The 21,287-nt window shown below is 42.6% G+C and overlaps 1 protein-coding gene across 1 annotated transcript in view; it reads right to left on the bottom strand.

Annotated features, from left to right (window-relative positions):
- The window catches only part of Ptdss1 (phosphatidylserine synthase 1), a 64,330-nt gene that overhangs the window by 34,473 nt on the left and 8,570 nt on the right, over window positions 1-21,287 (bottom strand). Inside the window, exons 2-6 of the mRNA XM_034516443.2 lie at window positions 16,251-16,342; window positions 10,165-10,209; window positions 7,362-7,486; window positions 3,405-3,563; window positions 172-323 (exon numbers count right to left, since the gene is read on the bottom strand). Of these exons, the coding sequence (XP_034372334.1) occupies window positions 172-323; window positions 3,405-3,563; window positions 7,362-7,486; window positions 10,165-10,209; window positions 16,251-16,342 (573 nt within the window). The remainder of the gene's footprint in view (window positions 1-171; window positions 324-3,404; window positions 3,564-7,361; window positions 7,487-10,164; window positions 10,210-16,250; window positions 16,343-21,287) is intronic.

The raw sequence follows: 21,287 nt of genomic DNA, 5'->3' as shown, positions 1-21,287 counted from the left end.
AGGCAGATTTCTGAGTTCGAGGCCAGCCTGGTCTACAGAGGGAGTTCCAGGACGGCCAGGGATACACAGAGGAAAAAAAAAAAAAAAGAGAGATTGTATTAAAACCCACTCATAGTAAAGCACAAATGAGACAGACACAACACTGTGACCAAGGTTCCAAAGAAGACTCACTTGAAGCTTGCCCAATGGTAAGTCCTCATCTCCAAAAACCGGCAAACGACCATGCCCAGCCAGATTCCACCACCATTGCACAATAGGATGTCCAGAATGACCTGGTCCCACCAGCACTCAGCAAAGTTGGGCAGAAGATGCATGAAGAAAAGCTGAGGAACACAAAAGATGACAGTTGGGCAAACAGCATCAACGGGGCACGTCATGCATATACATTTCTTTTTTAATATTATATTTCAGAAGATGAGTTTCCTTTTCCCCCAATGTATATAAAAACAACAATAACAAAGTCTGAACGAGGCTTTTGCTTTTTATACTGAAGAGTGGTTTGTTTGTTTTTTTTTTTTCCAAACAACATTTACCAAAATAGCTCTCTTTTAAAAACAAAACAGAAAAAAAAAATGGAATTTAAGAAACAGTGGAAGTTGAATGAGTCACATTGGCTAATGTCACACAGAAGTATCTTCAAGGAGAATAAAGGGAAAGTTTCAAAGCTGACAACAAAGTGTAGCAAAATCCTCAAATGAGAAGCCTGAGAAAGCAAGCTGAGCGTTTGGGAACAATGCAGTATGGGGGCCAAGCATGAGTAACCGTAAAAGAACCAGAAAGGTTGGTTGTTGATGGCAGTGAAGGACACTGGAGGCTCAAAAGGACATCTCTGACTACTGGTGGCCAGTGGTGGCATCTCTCAGTAGGCACTATGATATGTGTGGTGGCCAGTCAACAGGAAGACTAGGCTAAGGATCTGGAGGTTCAACCTCAAAATATCCCAGCAAGGGGGGAGGGGGGCAAGTGCTACAGGGGTGACATCTAAGAACTGGTTTCTGGAATGAAACTATGTTGGAGTGGAAATGTAAACAGAAATTATAGAATTCAAGAGATGGGAAAAGAGGCCATTCCAGAGAGGGCCATGGTAAGATCTAGAGACAAGGTCTCCAGGAAACTGTTTAATACAAAACAAAGGGAGTGTCAGCTACATCTGAAGCACCACACCCTGCTGAAAGACAATCCAGCCTAAAGTGAAATTACACAGATACTGATGACAGCACTCAGTAATGAATGCATTCTGTCCGTCAAATGTTTCTTTTCAATGTGCCCAAAACTGAGAGGCCACAGGACAGCTACCGCATGCTGAGTCTGTGGCTGCTGTGTTAGGGCTGGCATCACCACTGATGCGCCTTTCCAGGTTGTAAGCTACCAGAGTTGGAATACCAATGCTAAGACTAGAAGGAAAAGAAACTACAGAATCAAAACTATGGGCAGAAGTGGGCATGAAAGATGCCCTTCAGCCTAGGTGCTTCCGGGAAGGTTACAAATCCTGGAGCAAGATAGAACCCTAAGGGATGGAGTCTGAGAGCTGGAACATCTTCGTTCCCTCACTCATTAATAGAACTGTGGAGCACGTGTGATGTGTAAGGTAGAGTACTTGGATCTGGGGCATGCAGACATGGGTCACATGCTCTTAAGGCAGACAGGAGGTTCTGAGTCTGAACATGGAACATGGGTAGTGGAGAGGTGGAAAAATATGATAGCCAGGGAAAGAATAGTCTAAAAGGTGAGGAACAGAAAAGAAGGGCTGGCCCAGGCTCTGATAGAGAAGGTGTTCACACACACACACACACACACACACACACACACACACACACACACAAAACCCACAAAAAACAGACAAATGGACCATTAGCTTGAGATGGGCTCAGCGAGGCCAGACTTGGATGCAGTAGTCAGTTCCTCTTGGATTCCTAAGCTGACTTTCAAGAGCAATGGACCACTAAAGAGTTTGTAGGAAGAGGAGGTCTTGATGTGATGGGGTACTGGAAAACACTTCAGACAAAACATAGATTAGACATGAGTGGGAACAGAGGAATGAAAGACTTCAGTGGCTGTACTCCAGGATTTGGAGACCAGAGAATCCTGGGGAATAGCAAAAAAGGACAGAAAATAACCCTGCCAGGTAAGGGAAAGCAAAGGAGTCTGAGAAAGGCCAGTTGCTTTACACAGTCGCAGAATAACTGGGCAAGGAAAATGCTTACCCAGGTAGAATGTGATATAATGGCAGGAAGGTGGGTTTACATCTGGGATGGAGGTGTGACTCTTCTACAATGTCAGCCTGAACTCAGTTTCCTTCCTCTGCACAATGGGAATAGATACAGATGATTGGGAGAATTCTTACTGGGATATAAGTGACTAAGCAGTGCTATGTGGGAGCTGAACTTCATCCTCTGAGAATTCCCTTGCCTTGGCCTCCCACTCCCTAGAGGGCGAATTCACTTGGAACTTTAGTCATTGCAGAAGTAGCAACTTAAGTAGAGTTCGCACTGAAACCAACCAAGTAAGGCCTGATCCACTTATGGTTCGTGTCCTTATAAAAAGAAGTCCATAGAAACTCATACACACAGGGAAAAGGCCACCTGATGATAAAGTTAGAAATCAGGGTGATGCATCTTTAAGTCAAGGGATGCTAAAGACTGTACCAAGTGGGCAAAGGCTCTTAAAAGGAGACCTGGGTTGGGTGTCCACAGCACTGTCAGAGGAAAGCAACCCTGCCCATAGCTTGATTGCAGACTCTAGCCTCCCAAACTAGGAACACACTGACAGAAGCTCACCTAACTGGAATGCTTCTGTACATTCAGGTCAGCAATAGCTGGCACTGAGAAATACGCTGTACACATAGTCAAATTCTGCGTCTTGGGAATGATTAATAAATATTGAACTAATTGGAAGTAGTTCTCCAACTTTCAGTTCGTTGATAGCTTCCCTGGGGGTGTACCTCTCATTAATTAATGGGTACTACCTCTTAATAACAGGTCATAGGGCTCTACTGGGAAGTCCCCGAGAGAGAAAACACCCAGTGGATGCTCTTATAATCGAACACCCAGTCCCACAGATCTAACAAGAAAACCAGCGTGTGGGCACAGTGAACCACTTGCTTCTACACAGATTTCCCCTTTACATGGATTTGTCATACTCTGGACTCCAATGTCATTCGTTTACTTGTTTCGTTTGTGTTTCTTTAAGACTTACCACAAAGGAGCACACGTTCTTAAGGACACAAAAAATTTTGTTTTGTTTTTGCTTTTTACATAAAAGTACACGGTATTGTCACAGGACTGTATAAGTTCAATATTGTTCCCCAGGGGCTAGAGGATGAGCTACCAACTAAGAAGTCATAGCCTCCTCTACACAGTGTCACTGTGACACAAAGCCTGGTGGTACTTTTGTCCATGTCTTACCTCTGTCAGCTCCCACGTGATACTGATGGTCCAGCAGAGCCCATAACTACGGATCAACAAGGCCTTCATGGCCCAGCCCCAGAAATGTCCAAATGCAAATATATCAAAGTGACTAACGATTCTTTCCCAGGTGATCACGTGACAGTTCACGGCATATTCCTGGTTAACATAAAGAAGTTCAAACATGTTAATTGGTTGCATAACAAACATACGATTCAAAATGCCTTAGGAATATATAATGTACTCAAAGCTGAAATTAGAATTAGACTACCCTCTAAGACACCGTAGCTTCCGTTATTCAGTGTCACTGTGACACAAAGCCTGGTGATACTTTTGTCCACGTCTTACCTCTGTCAGCTCCCGCGTGATACTGAGTCTCCAGCAGACCCCATAACTACGGATCAACAAGGCCTTCATAGCCCAGCCCCAGAACCAACATTCTTAAGTGCCTGAGAACTTTCAGCTTTGAGCTTATATAATAACTAATGCAGTTTTGGGTGGAGACTCTTCTGTTTAAAGCAGTTCAGGTTTTTCATCTTCCTCAGAGGTCACTCGCCTGATCTTCTCAGCATTTTCACTGTCATTGGGAATTTACAAATATTCCACAATAAGTTCTTCTTCAACCCAAGATTTTTAGAAAGTGTTTTTAAATGTCCAAGTCTACTGGATTCTTTGTGTTTCTATTGCTAGCTTCTATTCAGCTTCTCTGTGGCCAAGTTCATGTGATGTCACTTTTTAAAGATATGTTGAACCTTCGTCTAATTACATTCTTAACCATTTTATGCCAGTGTTGCAACTGTCATTTAGAAACTACGAATTACAAACTCTTCTTATACTAATTCACTCAGAAACTAACAAGTTACTCTAAGACTCCTGCTGTTACAGCTTTTGTTAAGTTGAGCAGAACACGCATGAGTGTGGAGTCCTAGTGAACTCGTTATTTACCACAGGAATCCACAGGCAAGTTCCCAGATTCTGCAACAGTATACTCTTCCTGGCTGACAGAGACACTCTGGGACTGAAACCACTTGCCAATTAATTTAAGGAGAATGACAAGGTACTGCCAGCCCATAGTTCTTCAACCCCTCACCCTATGATTACTCTGGAATAGGCTGCTTAGGGCTAGATAAAGACCTAAGTTGGGAGTGTCAATTTTAGTGGCCACTCAACATAATCACAAGCAGGAAGTGGTTCTGGGGGATTTGGAAATGTATGCTTTCATTGAACAAAGACACTTTAAAAACTACAAAGAGCCAATTTGAATAACCCAGCATTAGAACTTTAAAGAGTAGATTCACCAATTAATTCCTAGAAGGCCCCAATTAGTCACCACCTCTGAGGTCCTTGCTGCAGGGCGGGCATAGCAGTTTGGCTGCTTCCTCCCTCTTCCTACCTAACACAGTACAAATGCTCTGTGTGGTTTGAGGAAAATGACAAGAAAATACTCTGTCCATGACTGGTATAGTGGTAACTGTCTCTCCCTAATCTTTTTGATCTGAAGTTAGTTGATACAAAGGATGGCATCAGAGATGGCACTAACTGTGATGAAGCTCCACATAAGAATGGAGCAGGAGGGTGGAATCCCAACCTTGCCTGGTGTCGGTTAGTTTTTTTTTTTTTTTTTTTTTTTTTGTCAGCTTGACACAAACTAGAGTCACCTTCGGGGAGACTTCAACTAAGCAATATCTTTATCAGATTGGTCTGTGGGATACTTTCTTGACTAGGAAGCCTAGTCCACTGTGAGCAACACTACTACTGGATAGATCCTGGGCTATTTAAGAGACAAGTTGAGCAAGGCAAGTGTAGGAGGAACTAAGGTGGGAGGAGTAAGAAGAGGAAGGGGAGGAGCTAGGGGAGATCGAGAGAGAGAGAGAGAGAGAGAGAGAGAGAGAGAGAGAGAGAGAGAGAGAGAGAGAGAGAGAGAGAAGGGGGAACATGGAAACAGATGTGCGTGTGTCTCTAGCAGTCAAAGGTAGCTGGTATATCTAGGTTGGGTATTGGGTTACACCTTCGATTGTATGAGCATCTTGTTATTGAGCATTACCAAACATATTTTTGATAATCTAAGCATTATAGTCTCATTTGTACCGAGCCCACGTGGATGGTGGACTGGTTTGGGCTCAGCCAAGCATTGTGCAGACAGTGTGAAAGACTGGCAGGGCTGGTGTCTCTCACCTGCTGAGCAGACAGCCCAAGCTGAGCAGTGGCTATACGGCCAGCCACCAGCCGCAGCCGCTCCTGGCCGCAGGCCTAGGCTAGCTGGGAACATGGCAGCTGATTAAGAAAAGCCAGACTGAATGCTGCCATTTTAAATATCTCTTGCAATAAGCAAGGAGCAAGTAAGTCAGTAAGCGACATCTGCTGCTGCTTGAGTTCCTGCCCTAACTTCCTTCAGTGGTCAGCTGGAACTGGAACATGTAAGCCAACTAAACTGTTTTCTTCCCGGGCTACTTTGGTCATGGTATTTATCACAGAATAAAAAGCAAACTACAGCAAGCCTTTATTCCTGCGTCTAGTGTGCAGGAAATCTGGGTGTGGGAGTGGTGCAGAGCAAAGATCTGTGCCCCAAACGCTTATTCTTTCTCCAGAACACCACCAGCTTGTCCTTTAACCTTCACTGGATGGTAGGCCTTCAAAACACTAGACAAGAATGTCACAGTACAAAACAGCTGCTACTGACGTTGGTTTTAGTCCCTGGCTCCCTTGCAGTTTTCTGAGGAGAAAGGGTCCTGAGTGCATCCTTTGTACTGATGGTCTTTGACCTGTTTCAGGAGAGTTCCTCATGCCCTGGAAATCACAGCGGTTGTAGTGTCTCTTTAAAGAGGCAGTAAGTGGTGGCTCCTGGGTTGGAAGCTGAGCACCAAAAGACAGATGTATTGGAAGTGGGAACTTTCCAGTCCCACCCTACATTCTGTAACAAAACCTCCATAAGAGCTCCGTAACAACAGGGCTTGGAGAGCTCTGAGGAGAGTGACACAGTTGCCCGCTGGGACTGTGGCACACCTTACTAAAGGGACCTCTGCCTCTTACCTCTCAAGAAGCTGCTGCACTTGGAACCCTGCCAGCCCTCTAGCTGAGTACTCATTCTCTGGGTATCGGTGTAAAAGGCATCCCTGAGTTCTATAGGCTGGAGTCATGAAGAGAGTGGAATGCTCCTTCGTGAGGTTGGCCATTCAGAAACACAGGAGACTCACATGTGAAATACAGACACTCCTGAGGAATGACTTCTTAGCTCTGGGGTCTAACAGTACACGCAGGTGGTGCTGCTCATGTCAGGAGAGCTGGAAGACTGATTAGTATGGGCAAAAGCCAAGATACCTCATCACAGAAATGATCATTGTGAATGTAAAGGAAACAATGTTTCTTCCCCAAATAGTCTTATCAATAAAAGAAAGTCAAAATAAAAGTTGTTTTAGGTAAAACTAAAAAGGGTTTGTGTGTGTGTGTGTGTGTGTGTGTGTGTATTCTAAATATGTAACAAATGAAACAGCTTAAGTCATTATAGTTAGCCTCTTTGTAGCATGCAGCTAAAATCTGGCTACAGGCACATATAGCAGAGGTGCTGAACATGACTGGTTAACAGCAGTAGCTGAAGAGACCAGTGTGTGGCAGGCACTGTGCAGGCCTTGTGGAATGCACAGACAATATTACTCTGTTCAGTTCACAATATGCCCTTCCTACCCACCATATGCATTACCATTTTCACCAAAAAGGGAGCAGGCTATTAAGTACTTGAGCAGAGTTCAGGCCAAAGGCCATGTGATGGCAGTGTGTGTATTCTCAGCATTTCCTGGATGGCATCACTTTGGAAAATCCATACAATGGTGCACCCCGAGATCCAATTTTTAGCTATGCTACCACGAAATAAGGAGATTGATCAACTTAAAATGTGGACCCAGTGCTTCCTACGCCCAGGACCATATCACATTAACAACAGGACCACTAACAAGTACATACCATGATGTCTGCTTCTCTTGTGGCATATCGAAGATTGGGATCTAGCCAATACATCAGGGATTTAACCTGCTCAAAGTTCAGGAAAAGGAGGAAAACCAAGAAGAGGAAGTACAGCACACTGAGGCCTGACAAAAACAAAACAAGGTCAAGGTTAGGAGAGACACACATTAGACCCAGTGGCTTGGAGTATATATGAATATCAGAATGCAGCCTTTTGAGACTCTATCATAGCCAGGTCTGTTTGTTGTTGTTGTTGAGACGATTGGATACACAGTCCTAATTCAGGCTGAAAAGAATCTCCCTCTTTGGGGAAATGATAATTAAGCTAAGCCTTGAAGGACCAGCAGCCAGAGAATGTGTAGGGCAGGCCTGACAGGACATAAATAGAGAAAGGCCATGTAAATATGTCCCCGAAGAAAGAGTTAACTCACCATGAGGCTGGGTGCTGGTAGACAGGGGAATGGACTAAGGGGTGCTGAAGTGACGGGATTAGGGGGCAAGGCAAGGCTTTCTGATTTTATCCCAAGGTCAATGAGGAAATCAGATGAGTGAATCAATGTGTTATGAAGCTGAATGGGCAGACGCCGGGTGGGGCATACTTTCATACTCCATCCGAGACTTATCCTTCAAATTAGCCCTGGCAGGTATGATTTTCTTGTCATAGCTACCATAATTGCTATCCTAAATCACCATGTCATTTAAAACAGTAAAGCCACTAATACACTCCAAGGCAAAATCAAGTTCCAAAGATTCCATTCCCCATCCCAACCCCAAAGTGGGCCTGTGATTTATTCTGTTAAACTGGCTGGAATTAGATGAGAGATGCAGGGCATCCAGGAATTGTCACACTGATTACCTTGAATCACAAATGTGGCTTGGCTCTGACCTCCAGGTTCCCAAGAGAAGAGAATTTGCATGGCTAGTATGAATCTATCCATAGCAAGGGCTTTAGCCTCAGGCCTTCTAGCCAGGCCCCTCTCCATTCACCAAGGAGAGTATTGTATTAAGGACCCCTGTAGAGTTGGGTCAACATAGCCACACATCCCAGAGGCAAGGAACATAAATTTTCTGACACATAAGAACTACCTTGGTTTTGAATTTATGTACCAGTTTTTCAAATTTTAATCGTTAATGAGCCCCCCCCCCAACACACACACTATAACCTTTTAAAATTACAATCTTTGTGAGATAATTCTTTTACCATAGAAATGATCTATGACATAGGAATATTTATGCTAGGGTTCTAGGCTGAGCTTCAAGCACTATGAAACCCTCAATACTACAGCAAAAATGGTGTATGTGTGTGTTTGAGTGCTTGGGGTGCTGGGGACTGAACTCAGTTCCCTATGCTTGTAAAACAAGCACTGTAACAACTGAGCTACTTCTGTAGCACCAGGGAGATCTTTTTCAAATAGTAAATACAACCATTCCATCCTTCTAGGAAAGTGCTCCAATGTCCTTTGCACCCGAACTCTTTACCCTGCCCACAAGTCTGAATAATTCTGTATTCTCTGCTCTTTTGTTTACTGCTCTTCCCCCACCCACCAGGGCCTATAACATGCCAAGTGCTTTCCAGCCATGAGACCGGCCACTTAGCAGACATTCTCTTCTAGCTGAAGGTCCTGCTCCCTGACTGTGCTACATGCACAGGTACTTGGTTGCATCTAAACTTTACACTGAGTGTCACTCCCTCAGCCTCTCCTCACTATTTCAGTGGAAGCAGCCCAGTGGCTGTCAACTCACACAGTTGTAAGTAGCTAATGCTTAGTAACCTTTTACTATTGAATTCTTTAGGAGTTTGCTTATTATGGCGGCCCTCTGGTCCTTGGATGGAGGAGGGAGTCACAGGGACAGAGTCTTATTTGTTGCATCTCCACAGTTATCTGGTCTTCAAACCTGTCATATGCTAGTAAAAAAACTGCTAGTGAAGACTTCTAAGTAAATTTGAAAAGATGAACAGTTGCTGGGTGTGGTGGCACACAACGTTAATCCCAGAACTCAGGGAGATCTCTACAGGGTTAAAGTCAGCTTGATCTATACAGTGAGGTCCAGGACAGCCAGGGATACACAGATCTGTCTCAAAGACAACCAACCAACCAAACAAACAAACAAAAATGAAGAGTTACCTTAAAAAATGAAGGAGGCAACTTAAAAGCAAAATATTCTCTTAAAACTTCAAGTATGGTTATACTGTTCTAACCTACAGTAATTTATTTTATGTGTTACTTAGGCAAGATGAAGTCCAGAATCTAAGTATTAAAAATGTATTTTACACTCATTCAGGCAATTTGACTTTCTGGATGACAGAATCAAAAAAAATAAGACTCAATATTTATATGCTTAATGACAAACTTCAGACTCAATGAGGCGCTGTCTGTCAGAAGAGAGCTCTCTTTTTTGAGTTCCTAGAGAGTGCACTGCTGGGCCTCCACAGATGCTAACAAGACAAATGTGCTGTTATCTGCACTTGAGCATGAGCTCCAGGAAAGGGAAACAAGACAGAAAATAAGAGGCATTTGCTGAAGCTAAGCTCTGTGTATAAGAAGAAACAAAACATCAGAAGCAGGCATGTGCAACAGAAAAGGATCCTATGTCTGACAGTTTATGCCATCACCAATCACTTATTTTTTGATCAAAGAATCTAACATTTTTTGTATTAGGTACACTAAAAATGGTTTGTTTGTTTCTTTGGTTTTTTTTTTTTTTTTTTTTTTTTTTTGTATGGTATAAAACTACTAGTGTGATGCACAGAGAAAAGTTTTTTTTTAAATAGAAAATAATTTTATCTACTAATGGGACTCACCAAAAACCATTCGCCATAAGGCTGGATGAGGTCGAGTAAATGGACCTGCAAAGAGATGATATAAAGTTAGAATAAACTGGATTGTTTTTGTTTCCTCTTTTTTTTTTTCCCTCATAACTTTTGAAACATCCTTCTTAACCTTGGAGAACTGAAGAACTATGAACCCTGCACGCTAAGAGGGAAATACCAGCCAGGGCTTTCTTGCTGCCTGTTATAGCCTGGACTTGAACTTGACCTCAGGAGCTAGTGACTAAACAGGGAAGGATGCAGAGCTATCATCTGTGCTACTCCCAGTCCAGTCAGTAGGGGCAGTAGTGCTCACAGGCTCTCTCACTTGGGAACTGAGGGTCATGGCACGATGGTTCCAGTAGGGTTAGGTGTGGAACCTGTTTTGTTTGGTTTTATTTACAATGTTCTAAACAGTCATGTCAGGTGAGTTCTATGAGCATGTTTGGAGAGCACAGATGAAGAAACTGGCCCAGAATGGTGAAATAATTTGCCTAGAGTCAGCTAATAGTATAGTTAGATGAAGCTTCTCAGTGAGGTCCATAGTCACTGAGATGCAGTCATGAGAAGCAACAGTCTGAGGAAAGGTCTTTATTATAGAATATACCCAGGGCCCACAGAAGCTGGAAGAGCCCACTGGAAGGTCCTCTTCTTGTTTAAAGCACCAAAGAAGAATAGGGAATAGAAAGGAGGAAATGGAAAGCACTGTGAAGTAGACATCACACCCTTTCCTTCCCTGGTCTCCCAAAGGCTCTTCTATTACCCGTCTATAAAATGATGTTTCCCTATAGAACTAGGAAGAAGTCCAGAAACCCTGTTGGGATAATGTTATTGTCAGCTGTGTGAAGATTATTCAAATGCTGATTTCTGTGCCAGCAGAAAGTTGAGTGCAGACCAGACTTTGGCATTGTTATTTATTTATATGGCTATATCATATTTTGTAACCATTCCTTGTAAAAAGCTGATGGTCTATACCAAAGGCAAAAAAGAAAAGTGGGGCTTCTGGGCAGAAAGAGGAGCTCTGGGAGAGAGAGGGGTGTGGGAGATTCATCACCCAGACATGGAGATAAGAAACTGAGGAGGTGGTAACAACCCATGTGGCAGAACCTAGTCAAGTATAAATATGTTAACTAAACTATGAGGTAGTTGGAAACAAGCTTAGCTATAATGCTTAGTCATTCATAAGTAAAATCAAGTCTCCGTGTCATTATTTAGGAGCTGGTGGTCCAAAGAAAGCCTCATTATAGAACCTAATCCTACCCACTGACAGGCAAAGGGAGTCTGCTGAGTGTCCACCTCTCTCTTGTTCAACTTGGGTACATTCTAAACCACCAGAGATAACCCAAGTTCCTCTGCAACTTTCCAATCACTACATACGCACTAGACATCTATATGCCCACAGAAGTATGGGAATTATAAATTCCTGTCCTCAGGACTGTGCAGAAGTACTATGTGGCCCAATTCTAGCCAAAGAGACTTGAGAACAAGTACACTAAAAGGCTTCTAGAAAAGAATTCTTCAAGCTCTGTGTCACAGCATAAGCCTGTAGTCTAGGAGCACAAGAGGCTGTAGCATGAGGATTAGGAATTCAAAGCCAGCCCACGCTACAAAACTAGACTCTGTGTAGTAGTTTGAATAGGAATGGCCCCCACAGACTCATGTGTTTGAATGCTTGGCCCATAGGGAGTGGCAGTATTAGAAGGTGTGGCCTTGTTGGAAGAAGGGTGTGGCTGTGGGGTGGTCTGTGAGGTCTCATATGCTCAGGCTAGGCCTAGTGGGGCAGCCTCTTTCTGCTACCCTCACATCAAGACACAGAACGCTCAGTTCCCTCCCCAGCACCATGGTTTCCTTTTCAAGACTTGCCTTGGTCATGGTGTCGCTTCACAGCAATAGAAACCCAAACTAAGACACCAAGTCGCAAAAATCAAAAGCAGGAGGCTTAGTCAGTAACTATTTGTTGTACAAGTATGAGAACCTGAGTTCAAATCCCAGAAACCTGACTCCAACAGCTCATGTTTATAATCCCAGGTCTGCAATGGTGAGATGGAGGAAGAGACAGAAGAATCCCCGGAAGCTCACAATCCACACACCGTGGCACATGCAGTGGCAAACAACAGAGAGACCAACACCCAAGGTTATCACTGACCCCGATCTGTATGCTACGGCACACATGTGCCTGTACGAACTCATATCAACATGGGCACATACTTCTCATACAAACACACACGTACCCACACAAATTTTAAAAAAATCAGAAACAGGTTGTTTTACTCCTAATAACACAGAACATCACCTAAGCTCATCTGCTGATGGACGAGGCTGAGCCTGGGTCCCAGCTTAGAACCATCTGGGTGGGGCTGTCCAGGGCTAATTTGAAGGAAAACATGAGTTTGGCACTTCCATTGTCACATTCCTTTCCACACTTTGTTTGGAAGCATGTGTCAAGGGTGGGGAGAGCAGAGAATAAGGTGACAACACCAGAGCAAGAGGGAAGTCATATAATGTATATTCTACTCAGGAATGTATCCTCGAACAGTGCCTTCAGCAAGGCTAGCAGCCTGAAAGCTGGAGCAGAGGGAAAAGCTGCAAAGCCCTCCACAACGTCCACTGGGATCCTGAGCCTACTTCTAAGGTATTCTCCCACAAAGAAAAAAAATGGGTTTTATGACCTATGTAAAGTGTGAGAGAGTGGCCTTTGGAAAACAAGTTATGTTAACACTTATGCTGGGCAAACATGGCTGCAGGAAGAGGCTTGCTGCCTGCTTTCCTTACATGCTTTGTCCTCTGGAAGCTCTGGAAATGCCTGTTGAAGTCTGATTGCTTCCTTAGCTGCCTGCGGCTGTGCTGGTGCTGGGAAGAGGGCCTTTAACAGGTGTTTGGATGATTCATGGAGCTCTGTAGTTCATCAGGCTACTGTTAATTCTCATGGGTGTGATGAAGCTCTGTCTCATGGGGCTGGGTTACTTATCTGGAGTTTGAGTTACTATAAGGATGTCTGCAGAAGAAGGCTCAGATCAATATTCTAACTTCTTCTAATCATATACTACTTGAGGGTAGCAGAGTAGCGTCATACCCAACCTTGACTTGCCTTTGGCAATACCCAAAGCATTCTATGCACAGGCCAACCAAGTCCACACTATGGGAAGAGAAAAGCTGACAGAAAGGAAAAGAAACAGAAGGAAGGGGAAGCATTATCGTACAGCCAGGTGAAAGCCCTACATAGTGGATCTAGTTTGAGAGACGGCTAAAGAGAGGCTGAGGTAGGAAGATGCAGACCCAAGCTGAAAGCCAGGCAGACTGGGGCAGGCAGCTGACCTCAGACGATGACTGGTGGTCACAGGTTTCAGCTTTCTCATCTATAAACTGAGTGAGCTGAATTAGGTGAGTTCCAGATGGGCCCTTCTCTCCTCCTCTGGACTATAGTGTCTGTATGGCTTGGCTAAGGATAAGGATAGGGACTAAGAGCATGGTTTTACCTTCCCAAGTCAAAAGAAAATCACAGTTCCATGATGAGAGAGGACATGCTTCACTGAAGAATGGAGAAAAACCCAGAAGTTATACCAAATGTTACTTCAAATACATTTAATCCCCTACCTCTATGCCTTTGGTATCCTGAGAAAAGTATCTCAGTTACTGAAGAAGCACCAGGAAAGACATACTTGCAGATCAGGGCTTATTAAGATTCACTTCAAATTTTCAGAAAGCTCTGGACTCAAAATAACCAGAAAATGAAAAAATAGAGAAAGAGACAGACAGACAGACAAGACAGGACAGACAAATACACCTTCAAGTCATGAGTACATGACCACTAACAACTAAGCTGTATTTTTATACCACCTTTGAAAGAGACCAGGGGAAACAGACTTTGGCAACATTCCAACATGGCACCCTTGAAGGAAACGCTGGGCTGAAAAATGCCCAAAGTCTCCTTCTAAGCTTAAAATCTGAAGATTTTGAATGATACATATACAAAAGAAAACAAAAGTTGGTAGAGCCAAAAAGATATCTGACATTGAGGGCTTGCTTTTAGCAAATTTTACAGCAAGGTCAATAATGTACACCTTGTCCTCCAATCTTGGTAACTGTAAATAACATCAATCATCAAGAAAAAAATTATTATATCTGCATATGATCTGCAGGTTTTCATATAATGCAAAATTTCCATTAAAGGTACATTTAAAAGCTAAGCTGAGAGTTTGCCCCCAAAATGTGAGGACCAAAGTTCAAAATCCTAGCACTCACATAGCTCCTGGAAGGCATGATGGTCCACCTGTAATCAAAGCATAAGTGGCAGAGTCATCATTCTTGGAAGAACTGCCAAGCTCAGGGTTTGAATGAGAAATGGATAGTGACCCAAGAAAACACCTAGGTCAACCTCTGGTCTCCATTCCACACATACACACTTGGGAATGCGTGCACACATGCACCCACACCAAATGAAAACAAAGAAAGGGTAAAACATTAGGGAAGCTAAGGGAACTTAGAATTCATTTTTGAAAAAACTCAAGAGTTGTGGGTCTACTGTCTTGACTTCCAGGCTACCAGTATAAAAACACCATATTTTTTATAAACACAGTGCTTCACAGAAGAAACAAAATAATAAAACAAAATTCCAGTGCCACCAGCTTGGGAAACCTGGAGGCCTTTGCCATGGACCATATCCAGCAGCATTCAGTAACATTCAGAATGAGCTTCCTAAGCCATACATAGCAGTCTTCTGAAGCATGGGAGCCTACATGCTGAATACACTTTGAAGAATGCTATTTAAAATATGAGTAGTTCCATGGAGCATAACCCATAAGGCAGACTGCAAAAAATCTCAGAGGTGTGAGAAAAAGACAAGGCAACAGTAAGCATTTAGAAATGGGTACAGAGAACAAGCACAGAACATTCTAGAAAGGAGATATGGAAAGGGATTAATTACAAAACAGAACAACTTCTAAGGAAAACTTCAGAGGGAAGGTATGAATCAATTAGAAGCATGCACGAAAAGTTCTGTTTCTTTCTTTATCTACTCCTGACAGAAGAGGTTTATAGAAATCATCAGATTCCTGCTTGATCCAGATGCGCAATCAGTAAAGGTAAATTGTTTAAGTAATAAATACACATTACTCATTGGAGCCAGTTCTATCTTTGGCAAAACAATATACTGAGTACTGTACACCTACCTCAGCTAGCAATAATAAAAACATTTCAGAAAAGAAGAGCTGAGCTGGGCATGGCAGTGGATCCCTGTAATTCTTGTGATCCCAACACTCAGAGGCCCAGGAAGGAGAATCAAGCAGACTGAAAAGCAGACTGAAAAGGCCTCCCTGTGTTTTAGAGCAAGTTGGAGATAGCCTTGGAATACATAGAGATCCTTTCCCCACAAAACAGTTTAACAAACAAATAAAAAGAATAATTATCAAGAGTTTAGCATTCATCTTGGTTTGCATGTGCTTCCTCTTCAAAGGGCTCAGGTGTCAGGAGCTTGGTCCCACAACAGGGATGTTAAAAGGCAGTGGAAGCTGTAGGAGGCAGGACCTAGTGGGTGGTCATTGAGTGTTGCCTTTAAAACGAATAATACAGTTCTCTTGGGACCTTGGTTAGTTCTCCTCAGAGGGTCATTATAAAATATTAAATCTAGTCTTACCATGTAAGCTCCCTCTCTTGTACATAATTCTATCATGAGACCATGTACCATGATGCAAAGGCGAGGAGCCTCACCAGAGCCAGTAACATGCAGAATGCAATTTCAGCTTGAAAACGGTGGGCTTCAGAACTTTCATGCTTTATGAGGTATGTAGTCCCAGGCATTTTGTTATCGCAATTAAAAAACAAGACAACACATGGCTTTAACGTTATTAATTTAGTTAGCTCTCAGAATACCTTCCTGTTACCCTCATCAAACAGGAGAAAAACTGAAACACATTTAAAGACATGGAGGCCACACAGCTGGGAAGTGGCAGAATAGGTGGTCTAGCTACTGAGTCTGTATTCATGATAGTTATGCAAAACCCATCTTCTAGATGATTTGCAACTCAAAAGCTCAGAAGGGCATGATGCACAGGAGAACCTCTTTAACTTAAGACAGGACTTACCATTGGGGAATGCTAACACACTGATGATGAGAAAGAAGAAAATAACGGAAAGGATGCCTCTCCAGATGTTGTCTTCAGGAACAGAGTCATCCCTGAAAATGAAAAACGACATTGAGAATCCACCTTCAGATTTAAACAGGAAACCAAAACCCAGTGTGTTTCCCACCAGTCAAACACCAGAGACTGCAGTCTTTCTTTTGCTGAGCAAAGTCACTACACACAGTTCACTGTTCAGTGTCACATCCTAAAACCAACACTCCCTAAATAAAGCCCAGGTCATACATAAAAGGAAATGGTGGCTGAAGGTAGAGCTCAGTGTGCTTAGCATGCACAAAGCCCATCTCCACCACCAAAATTTCTATGAAATAATATACTTAAAAAAAACTGATCATCTTAAACATCAACATATATTCTACTCAAACATTCATTTGAGATGCACTGTTATTCAAATACAAAACCCCAAGATGTCAAAATCACAAGGTTTTGTTCTGGAAAAATGTCTTGATCTTAAAAGATACAAAAGATACCCTTGCTTGATACAGCAGCAAGGGAAATTTTCACAAAGAATAGAACAAGAAGTCACCAGGAAAAGAGCAATGTGACAAGATTATATCAACTATTCTTGAAAACGGACCTACAGGATACAGGAAGAAGCATAAAAACGGTGGTCAACAAGAAAGCAGCAGTAAGCCAAGAAAAGCAAGAGAAGAAAAAAAAATATATAAGATTTAAAATCAGAGCAGAAGCAGAATGATAAAAAAAGAAAACGGCTACCATTGCTCTCATGTCTGGCTTTCTAACATCACTTGTTCACTGATCCATCACCCCAGTGGTTGAACTGGTCCCATTTGTTGGTTGCTAAGTGTTCCCTGTCTACCTTGCAGGAATCACACTTATGAAATAGGGGCTTATTCCCTTCTGTTCTTGGAACCTGACACATGCTACACATTTAACAGACTGCGGACTAACTGCGGATGACAAGGAGCTACTGTGGAAATGCTGTTGGACCCTTTATGTTGAAGGAGCAAGACAGACAAACTGAAAGACTAATAAACACTAACTGGTGACATATGTGGAACTCACAAAAAGCAAACACAACGTGGGAAATAGAAATGTAAAACAAGAAGAGGATTTCCTGATTTACTGATAATTTCTGAGACGCTTGAAAGAAGAAAGTTCAGTTCTGCAGTTTTTAAAATGTAAAATAAGTAGGCAGAAAGTATGACATGAAACAGAATGAAAGGAGATATTTCAAAGACAAGGAGACAAGAAGCAAGCAAAAAGAAGCTGAATTTATGATGGGCAGTGGCAGCTAATCCCAGCACTCGGGAGGCAGAGGATGGAGGTCTCTGAGTTTGAGGCCAGCCTGGTCTACAGAACAAGTTCTAGGACAGCCAGGGCTATGCAGAGAAACTGTTTTGAAAAACTCAACTCAACCCAAACCAAACCAAACCAAACCAAACCAAAAAACCCAAACAACAACAACAACCTCCACCCGGCCCCCCAACAAAGCTGTCTGGGTTAAGACCCTTGCTGTGTAAGCCTTTGATCCCCAGAACCCATAGAAAGGTGAAAGAGAACAAAAGTTGTCCTCTAGTCTCCACACAAGCTCACACATTCACACTGTGTGCCTCGCACACACACAAACACACACACAAAAAAGAAAAAGTTATCCCAAAAACCAAGTATGGAACATGAAGAGACATGGAATGATACAACGAGCTGCCTTCATTTAAGGACTGTCCTAGGGTACTGGGTTAAAAACAGAAGTTGGAAGCCAAGTTTCTGCCACCAATTAATCAGCTTCTACAGTTAGAACAGGGCTGAGCAGTTCTGAAATGAGATCACATAGCGTTTCCCAGACCATCCATGCATCCAAGTAGCTTAACAAACTAATGCTGGTTCCATTATAGGGCTCCCTCCAAAGCCAAACCTAAGAAGCCAACAGATCTCATAGGCCAGCACTGTGTAATTTTATTTCAATGGACACCCCAATGATTTACTATCTACCACATTGCCCTAAAAATCCTAGCCTGGTCCCTTTGGCTGAAAGTCAAGGAGGCTCCATATTCCTTTTTCATGCCACTGGTCTCATGGAAGAATAGCTGCATAGAAGGAACAACATTTTTCTTCAAGCCAACATCCCAGTGCCCTTGCTGTGAGATGGTGACACTAACACCTCCTTCAAAAATCAAATAACAGAAAATACAACAGATGATCATAGCAAAATCATCAACAGGGAAATGGGAGAGGGTTGTGAAGAAACTAGCATCAGGCAGGAAATGGAAAGAGATGGACAAATTAAGGTAACACTAACAGACCATTTTTATCTGACTAAGCAGGAGAGGCTATGAAGAAACAGGTAAGCAGGCACTCTATGCATTAGTTACAATTATATGAACTTACAGCTTTTCCTGTGGTTCAGATGTTCTACCCTGAGAACCTCTGCTTCAAACACTCTCTGGTGTATGTTAAGTGGCATGTATACAAGGCTGTTTATTGCAAAATTATATGTATTCACAAAAGACTGGACAAAAGTTAGACATTCACCAAAGAAACTTGATTAAATTACAGTCTAGTCTCACAGCAGAAAACTAGGCAGCCATAAAAAGGAAGGAAAGTTTCTACAAATTAACTGTTCCCAGAAATTTAAAAAAAAAATCATGAAGAAACAGTAGAACAGTAGGCACGATGAGCAATTATTTGTACAAATAAGGTTAATATAGGAATTTAAGTTATAACTTGCATCTACAGCCACCTAAAACGTCTCTGCACCCAAGAAACAGAGAAAAAGACTTTATTCAGTTAGGGTCTGAAAGCGAGGTACTGGGAGAGACTTTTCCCTATACAAACCTTTGGTATAACTTTAACTTCAAACAATGTGAATAAATGTCTACAGAAACCATCAAATCAATCTCCATTTCAAGTTATTGGAAAATAGGATGGCTCAGGGGATAAAGGCTTGTGCACAAGACTGCAACCCCGAGTTCAATCCCCACGACTCACATAAAAGCAGAACTGACTCCGCAAAGATGTATTCTGACCCCCACATACCTACCTCAGCATATATGTACCCCTTCTCCCAACACACTCACACACACACACACACACACTCCCTTACACATAATTTTTAATTTAAAAATAATTACTGACTAGTCAAAACACTTGAAACCATATCAATAAGAACTTGGGATCACTACTAAGAATATAAAATCAAAGCTGGATATAATAAAACATATAGGTGATCTGAGCACTTAGGAAACAAATGCAGGAAGACTGGGAGTTTGAGACCACCTTGGGATACAGGACAATCTGTCCCAAAAGAATAATAATGATACTTACAATTAATAAAACAAACCTATAACCTGTAACCTTTGAGCAACATTATTGGGCAGAACCAAATGTGGCCTATTAATGGAAAAAAGGTAGTGAGACAACACTAAAATGGCAGTTTCCTATTTGCTTAATTAGAAAAAATGTATGAAGACACTGAGGACTTCAATAAACTGGAAAAATCCTGAACAGGGGGATCAAAGCAGACCATGCTCAGTGATGAAAGATGAGGGGAACAGGTAAAATTAGTAATCTGAGTCTGCCAGACCACAGCCCCACCTTCATGCCTTTTTTGAGCACCTAGCACAGCTTCTATGAGTGCATAAAAGGAACCAAACACTGAAGGGTTGCCCAGCTAGCCTCAGGGCAACCTGAGCACACAAGGCCACACTTCAAGAGTCTATCTTCTCTAAACTGCAAGTCATTGAGAAATTTAACCTTGGATTAAGATGTATTGACAGTTTCCTATTATTCATAACAAGGAACTTTGAGAAAGGGGCCATTCTTAATGAACCAGACTATCTACAGTCATCAACTATGTTCTATGCCTCACTGGGCAACTACCTGCTCTGTGCATAAACCACCTACACCTTAAAGTGGAAGGTAATCATAGATGCATCTTACTGATGAGTCCCGGTCCGAGGTACAAGCATTGTCCTGTGGAGCAGCTACACAGTACAGTGTTGAAGGCTACAGTCTCTAGCTGAAATGCCAGCTGTGTGACCTTAGGCAGATTATTTAACTTTTCTGTTTCCTCCTCAGTTAGTAGTCACAGCTCTCCATGGGATCCTCATGAGGATTACTTAGAGGAGAGTCTGCCACAAAAGGGTCTACCCTCATTAGTTCACATGACTGGACAGTCTTGTTTCCATTTGCTCCTTCATCTAATTCGTGCTATGTTGGGGAACTTTAGAATGCTGGTTGAGGTCAAGGTTTCTCAGATGCTAACACATGGGTTTGAGGAGACAAAGTCCTCTTCTCTCTTTGCTAAACCTGACCTATGCAGAAGAGCACTAGCCAGACACTGACAATGCAGCTGTGAAGAAGATTGCCATTAAGTTTCCTAAGGAACAGGTCCCACGTGGTTCTAACAAGGGACTTCCAATGCTCACAGCAAGTATACAGTGGATATCTGCAATACATTGGGTGGGGGCAAGAATGTTGCAGATGATTTGGTAGAGTGGGTGGGAACTGGATAACATGAAGGCGATCCTACAGTTTAACCTACAGTGTCCATTGACAGACTTTCCTTCCATCTACAAAGGGTCACTGCAGGGGCCTGCTGAGCCTACAGCTGGTATAAACAGTCAACACTTCTATGCTGTGAACATGGATCCAGTACTGTAGAAATCACCCAGAAAGGGGTTAACCAGAGTAGGGAAAGGACAAATCAGGAGACTTAGTGACTCAGATTCTATGTCAGTTTCATTTTTGACATGTATGGATAACAGAGTATACTCTTCAGGAAACTAGGCAACCATCCTCTCAATGATGGAAGATACTGGGCATCAACGATTTGACAGGAAACAAATATTGCAATGAAGGAAGCTATAATAAAATGGCATTGAGAACTATATACATGGATCATCCTTCTTAGAACATCAAGAAAGGTGGTTCAGGAAAAGAACCAGCCAAATGGGCTGTGAAGGGTGCTATGTGCTTGTGAATAGTCAGAGGAGCTGAAGGGAGGACATGGGGGAGGGG

The sequence above is a fragment of the Arvicanthis niloticus genome, chromosome 13 (assembly GCF_011762505.2).
Source record: "Arvicanthis niloticus isolate mArvNil1 chromosome 13, mArvNil1.pat.X, whole genome shotgun sequence".
Taxonomy (NCBI): domain Eukaryota; kingdom Metazoa; phylum Chordata; class Mammalia; order Rodentia; family Muridae; genus Arvicanthis; species Arvicanthis niloticus.
Note: the sequence above shows the minus strand (reverse complement) of the source record. Positions and strands in the feature narration are given on the sequence as shown.